Source organism: Hemiscyllium ocellatum, chromosome 50, assembly GCF_020745735.1.
Source record: "Hemiscyllium ocellatum isolate sHemOce1 chromosome 50, sHemOce1.pat.X.cur, whole genome shotgun sequence".
NCBI classification, from domain to species: Eukaryota; Metazoa; Chordata; class Chondrichthyes; order Orectolobiformes; family Hemiscylliidae; genus Hemiscyllium; species Hemiscyllium ocellatum.
This window is the reverse complement of record NC_083450.1, coordinates 3,605,083-3,612,582: the sequence shown is the minus strand read 5'-3', so window position 1 is coordinate 3,612,582 and position 7,500 is coordinate 3,605,083. Positions and strand designations below refer to the sequence as shown.

General features: G+C 51.0%; 1 protein-coding gene across 1 annotated transcript in view; it reads left to right on the top strand.

The window, feature by feature from the left end:
* The window catches only part of LOC132805474 (CUGBP Elav-like family member 3-A), a 73,187-nt gene that overhangs the window by 20,796 nt on the left and 44,891 nt on the right, over positions 1–7,500 (top strand). Inside the window, exon 2 of the mRNA XM_060820569.1 lies at positions 3,803–3,885. Coding sequence (XP_060676552.1) covers positions 3,803–3,885 — 83 coding nt within the window. The remainder of the gene's footprint in view (positions 1–3,802; positions 3,886–7,500) is intronic.

Genomic DNA, 7,500 nt, shown 5'->3' with positions numbered 1-7,500 from the left:
ATTCTCTCTCTCTCTCACACACACACACACACTCTCTCACACACACACACACACACACACTCTCACACACACACACACTCTCACACACGCACACACATACACACACACACACACATTCTCTCTCTCCCCCACCCCACACATACATACAGACTCTCTTTCTCACACACACATAGATTCTCTTTCTCCCCCCCTCCCCCCACACACACACTCTCTCCCCCCCATATCAACAGACTCACTCTTTCTCACACAATCACATGCACATTTGCACTTAATTGACACAAATGAGCACACACTCATATGAGATCACTAACATCCTTCAGGCAAGGAAATCTGCTGTCCTTACCTGGTCTGGCCTACACGTGACTCCAGACCCATAATTCCCGACGAAGGGCTGATGCCCGAAACGTCGATGCTCCTGCTCCTCGGATGCTGCCTGACCTGCTGTGCTTTTCCAGCGTTACACTCTCGCTTCAGAGCCCACATCAATGTAGTTGACTTCGATAAATGTGAGGTGCTGCATTTTGGAGAGACACATCAGGACAGGATTTATACACTTAATGGTAAGGTCCTGGGGAGTGTTGCTGAACAAAGAGACCTTGGAGTGCAGGTTCATAGCTCCTTGAAAGTGGAGTCACAGGTAGATAGGATAGTGAAGGCGGCGTTTGGTATGCTTTCCTTTATTGGTCAGAGTATTGAGTACAGGAGTTGGGAGGTCATGTTGCGGCTGTACAGGACATTGGTTAGGCCACTGTTGGAATATTGTGTGCAATTCTGGTCTCCTTCCTATCGGAAAGATGTTGTGAAACCTGAAAGGGTTCAGAAAAGATTGACAAGGATGTTTGCCAGGGTTGGAGGATCTGAGCTACAGGGAGAGGCTGAACAGGCTGGGGCTGTTTTCCCTGGAGCATCGGAGGCTGAGGGGTGACCTTATAGAGGTTTACAAAATTGTGAGGGGCATGGATAGGATAAATAGGCAAAGTCTTTTCCCTGGGGTCAGGGAGTCCAGAACTAGAGGGGCATAGGGTTAGGGTGAGAGGGGAAAGATATAAAAGAGACCTAAGGGGCAACTTTTTCACACAGAGGGTGGTACGTGTATGGAATGAGCTGCCAGAGGAAGTGGTGGAGGCTGGTACAATTACAACATTTAAGAGGCATCTGGATGGGTATATGAATAGGAAGGGTTTAGAGGGATAGGGGTCAAATAGACTGGACTAGACTAGGTTAGGGTATCTTCGGGTAAAAAATGAGGTCTGCAGATGCTGGAGATCACAGTTGAAAATGTGTTGCTGGTTAAAGCACAGCAGGTTAGGCAGCATCCAAGGAATAGGAAATTCGGGCCCGAAACGTCAAATTTCCTGTTCCTTGGATGCTGCCTAACCTGCTGTGCTTTAACCAGCAACACATTTTCAACTAGGTTAGGATATCTGGTCAGCATGGACGAGTCGAGTTGACGGGTCTGTTTTCATGCCTCACAGCTCTCTGACTCCTGCCTACCCTCTGAAACAGCCGAGCAAGCCTCTCTGTTGTACCAAACCACTCCCAAGTCAAACAAAAGGAATGAAATTGGAAAGATCTCCTGATATTGCCCTAGGCACTGGAAAGCGACAACAGCAGCTATGGCCCTGCGACCCTCCTTACTAACATCTGGACCTTACTGCCAACTCTCTCAAACTAGCCAATCCAGGCACAGCCACACTCATGGAGATATACCTCACAGACAATGTCCGAGACGATGCCCCCACCCTCCGTGGCACAGACAGGGCAGGGGTGGTGGAATATTGCCGTACAGTCATGAAGGGAGCTCCCCTGTGACTCTTCAGGAAGTGATTGCCTCCTTGGATGAAGAGACACCTTTCCTGGAATTGGATAAACAGGCTGCTTGTGAGAGTTGCTGGTCTGGCACCCACCCCCACCACCTCCCCTGCCCACCAGACTCCAGAGAGAACATCTGTACAGTCTTCTTCTTGTCTCCCTGTCTTCCACATAAACACACAGTCTCACACACAACACACAAGCAAATACATCAACAGACACACACACACACACACAGAGATACTGACATGTGCCTACAAACACCTACACAGCCTCCCTCTCTCACTGACATACACACACACAGACAAATATACACACACAGACACACCTACACACAGACACACCTGCACAGACAAACACACGTCCTCATAGACACACAAATACAGACACAGTCTCACTCACAAATACACACAGGCACAGATTAACACACACCCACACACAGATAAACACACACATAGTCACACACATACACAACCAAACAGACACAAACCCCCACACACACAGACAGAGGCACACTCTCTCATACAGATACCCTTCCCACCTCGCTCACCTTCCAAGTGGGATTGAGAAAGTGAGAGAGGTGGCAGACGTTGCCAACTGCAGGAAGTTTTGTGGCGTGATCACCCCTCACTTCCTCCTTCTACCACGCCAACCACTGCTGGAACTACAGTGCCAGCCTCACCCCTTCTCCCAGCAGCCGCTCAGATACCCACCGGCCGCTGCCTGCCTGGTGTTTTACAGTGCAGTGGTGCCAGCCCGATGTGAGGGTTAGTCAATATGCAGGTCTGAACGCTGGGTAGCAGTTTATAATATGGGCCTGTGTGGCATGGGACACCTCGATAGATAATTTGTGTGAGTCAGTTGTGTGTGTGATTGGTGTGTGTGATTGATTGGTGTGTGTGATTGGTGTGTGTGTGTGTGATTGGTGTGTGTGTGTGTGATTGGTGTGTGTGTGTGTGATTGGTGTGTGTGTGTGTGATTGGTGTGTGTGTGTGATTGGTGTGTGTGTGTGTGATTGGTGTGTGTGTGTGTGTGATTGGTGTGTGTGTGTGATTGGTGTGTGTGTGTGATTGGTGTGTGTGAGTGTGATTGGTGTGTGTGTGTGATTGGTGTGTGTGGTTGGTGTGTGTGATCTGTGTGTGTGTGTGTGATTTGTGTGTGTGATTGATTGGTGTGTGTGATTGGTGTGTGTGATTGGTGTGTGTGTGTGATTGGTGTGTGTGTGTGATTGGTGTGTGTGATCTGTGTGTGTGTGTGTGATTTGTGCATGTGATTGATTGGTGTGTGTGATCTGTGTGTGTGTGTGTGATTTGTGCGTGTGATTGGTGTGTGTGTGTGTGATTGGTGTGTGTGTGATTGGTGCGTGTGTGTGATTGGTGTGTGTGTGTGTGTGATTGGTGTGTGTGTGTGATTGGTGTGTGTGATTGGTGCGTGTGTGTGATTGGTGTGTGTGAGTGTGATTGGTGTGTGTGTGTGATTGGTGTGTGTGGTTGGTGTGTGTGATCTGTGTGTGTGTGTGATTTGTGTGTGTGATTGATTGGTGTGTGTGATTGGTGTGTGTGATTGGTGTGTGTGTGTGATTGGTGTGTGTGTGTGATTGGTGTGTGTGATCTGTGTGTGTGTGTGTGATTTGTGCATGTGATTGATTGGTGTGTGTGATCTGTGTGTGTGTGTGTGATTTGTGCGTGTGATTGGTGTGTGTGTGTGTGATTGGTGTGTGTGTGTGTGATTGGTGTGTGTGTGATTGGTGTGTGTGTGTGATTGGTGTGTGTGATTGGTGTGTGTGTGTGATTGGTGTGTGTATGTGATTGGTGTGTGTGATTGCTGCGTGTGTGTGATTGGTGTGTGTGATTGGTGTGTGTGTGTGTGATTGGTGTGTGTGTGTGATTGGTGTGTGTGTTATGTATGATTGATTTTGTGAGTGATTTTGTGAGTGAGTTTATGACTTTTTCTGACCTGGTGCCTTTCCGATTTCTCCCCCGGGAAAAAGGATGTGCCTTCCTCACGTATTGTTCGAGGGAATCGGCGTTGAAGGCACAGACTGCGCTACACGAGCAGAAGACGCTGCCTGGGGTAAGTCTAAATGACAGTCTCTGTGCAAGGTGCCCGGTGGGTTCGAAGGTGGAGAAATATCATTCCTCCGTGGCATCAGGGGTGACAGGTTTTTGTTATTCCCTTGTGGGGTATGGGCGTCGTTGGCTGGGCCAGCAGTTACTCCCTGTCCCTAACTGTCCCTTGAGAAGGTGGGGGTGAGCTGCCCTCTTGATCCGCTGAAGTCCACCAGCTGTGTGTTGCCGTTCGGGAGGGAATTCCAGGATTCTGACCTGGAACGGTGATATATTTCCAAGTCAGGATGGTGAGGGGCTCGGAGGAAAACGTGTTCCTATGTATCTGCCGTCCTGTCCTTTGAGATGGAGGTGGCTGTGGGTTTGGAAGGTGCTCTCGAAGGAGCTTTGATTGTAAACGGTGTTGATACTGAGTGTCGCTGGTGGAGGGGAGGGGATGTGGTGCCAATCGTGTGGGGGCTGTGGACGGTGTGGAGCTTTTCGAGTGTTTGGAGCTGCCCCCATCCAGGGCAAGTGAGGAGTATTCCCTCACACCCCTGACTTGTGCCTTGTAGATGGCGGACAGGCTTTGGGGGGGTCACTCGCTGCAAGATTCCTGACCTCTGACCTGCTCTTGGGGCCACTGTGTTTATGTGATGAGTCCAGTTGAGTATCTGGTAACTCCAAGGATGTCAAAAGTGGGAGAGGGGCGATTCAGTGATGGTCAAGCCATTGAATGTCAAGGAGGCGATGGTTAGATTCTCTCTTAATGGAGAGATGGTCATTGTCTAGCACTTGTGTAGCACGATTGGTGGTTGCCACTTGATGGCCCATCCTTTCAGTCTTCGCTGAACGGGATTGTACTGGGTTTTATTTTCACGGGATGTGGGCACTGCTGGTGGGCTGAGCGTTTGCAAGCTCATCCTCAATTGCCCCTTGAACCGAGTACCCCACCTGGGCCATTTGAGAAGGCAGTTCAGAGTCAATGCCCCTTGCTGTGGGGCCTGGGGCCTACCCAGACAGGCTCAGGACAGTCGATGTCCCCCCTGTAAAGGGCATTAGTGACCCACGTGGGCAAGCTTTCAATTTCAGACTTGCTGTCTACCAGGGGAGGGGTGGTGGGATTTGAGCTCATGTCCCAGCACACGGCAGCGTCAGCCTCTGGACTATCGCACTGCCTTAATTACAGCAGGCAAGGCTAACGGGAGGTTTCACAGGGAGCAGTGCACCAAGTGACCAGTCTACAAGGACTAATGACCGCTCGGTGCCACTTGGTCGTCAGTCACTGGGTAAAGTACCGAGCAGCACTTGTTCGGGCCTACGCAGAGGGAGATTTTACCAAACTGGGCCAGGATTGAGGCACAGAGAGACAAAGGGGGAGCCCAAGACAGGAGTGCTCAGAGGAAAACCGAGTGGATAGACAGAGCTTCCCTGGAGCGTCGGAGGCTGAGGGGTGACCTTATAGAGGTTTATAAAATCATGAGGGGCATGGATAGGATAAATAGGCAAAGCCTTTTCCCTGGGGTTGGGGAGTCCAGAACTAGAGGGGCATAGGGTTAGGGTGAGAGGGGAAAGATATAAAAGAGACCTAAGGGGCAACTTTTTCACACAGAGGGTGGTACGTGTATGGAATGAGCTGCCAGAGGAAGTGGCGGGGGCTGGTACAATTACAACATTTAAGAGGCATCTGGATGGGGTAGAAGCAGCCTGGATCTAGAATGACAGAATGGGCTTGAGAGGTTGAATGGCCTCCATCTCCTATTCCTGATGCCCTTCCATGGGGCACTGAGCTCCGGGCTCCCCGGTGAGCCGGCCGGTGGGGGAGAGGGGGAGCAGTTTGCTCTGGCAGAAACCTATGTCCTCTAGTTCTGGACTCCCCGACCCCTGTTCAGCCTCTCCCCTGTAGCTCAGATCCTCCAACCCTGGCAACATCCTTGTAAATCTTTTCTGAACCCTTTCAAGTTTCACACCATCTTTCCTATAGAGACCAGAACTGTGAATGCAGTGCCGTTAGTTGTATAACGGGGTGGATGTGTCCTTGTGCTGTAGCTCATGCTGTAGAAACATTGCGCTTCAGTAACTGGGCTGAAAGTTTTGGTGATGTAATTGGGTTACAGCCAGCAGCTGTTTTAAAAGTTTGCATTTTAGAAGCCGCGTCCCTGATTTGTCACTGGCAGTACAGCCAATTCACGTGGCTGAAACGCGCGTTAGAGCAGGAGGACCTCTATTCCAACAGTGGCCCTAACCAATGTCCTGTACAGCCGCAACATGACCTCCCAACTCCTGTACTCAATACTCTGACCAATAAAGGAAAGCATACCAAACGCCGCCTTCACTATCCTATCCACCTGCGACTCCACTTTCAAGGAGCTATGAACCTGCACTCCAAGCTCTCTTTGTTCAGCAACACACCCCAGGGCTGAAAATGTGTTGCTGGAAAAGCGCAGCAGGTCAGGCAGCATCCAAGGAACAGGAAATTCATCAGGGCTTATGCCCGAAACGTCGAATCTCCTGCTCCTTGGATGCTGCCTGACCTGCTGCGCTTTTCCAGCAACACCTTTTCAGCTCTGATCTCCAGCGTCTGCAGTCCTCCCTTTCTCCTCGAAGACTCCCCGGGATACTTCCCCTTAAGGCTTGCCCTGGTCTGCCTTTTCCAAAATGCAGCCCCTGACATGGACGTGGATGCTGGTCCTGTTACACTGTCCGGAATGGACCTGGATGGGGGGACATGGGTAAGAAGGACTCCAAGGGAGATGGGGAGTGGTTCCGCTGGGGAAACCTGGCCGGTATGGATGGGTTCGGCTAACAGGCCTGTCTCCCTGCTGGCACTTAGCTGCGGGTTTAAGGAGGTCACTAACCCACTTAAAAAAAGGTGATTAACGAACTGCCGAAAATAACACCAGGATTTCCGACCGCGTCCATTAGCTGAATTGCTTTGGGCAGATCGACAAGCGTTAGTCCCAGAGACAGGTCTGCACCATCTCCCCTCCCCACCCTCTGCAACATTCCAAACAGATTTAATTTGATTTGATTTATTACTGTCACACGTGCCCAGGAGCAGTGAGACATTTTGTGTGTAGTACACGCAGAGAGAGACTGAACAGAGCGAGGAATAAAATGTTACAAGAGGTCGCCCCTTACATTCCTTTTAAATCTTTCCCCTCTCAACTTAAATGGGCGGCACGGTTAGCACGGCTGCCTCAGGGCGCCAGGGACCCAGGTTCGATTCCCCCCTCGGGCGACTGTCTGTGTGGAGTTTGCACATTCTCCCCATGTCTGCGTGGGTTCCCTCCGGCTGCTCCAGTTTCCTCCCACAGTCCAAAGATGTGCAGGTTAGGGTGGGTTGGCCATGGGAAATTGTCCCATAGTGCCCAGGGATGTACAGGTTAGGGTGGGTTGGTCCCCTCCCTCCCTCTCTCACTCTCCCTCCCTCCCTCCCTCTCGTACTCTGCCTCCCTCGCTCTCTCACTCCCCCTCCCTCCCTCTCTCAATCTCACTCGCTCACTCTCTCACTCTCCCTCCCTCCCTCTCGCACTCTGCCTCCCTCCCTTTCTCACTCCCCCTCCATCCCTCTCTCAATCTCTCTCCCTCCATCTTTCACACTCCCACCCTCCCTCCCTATCTCATTCTCCCTCCCTCTCTC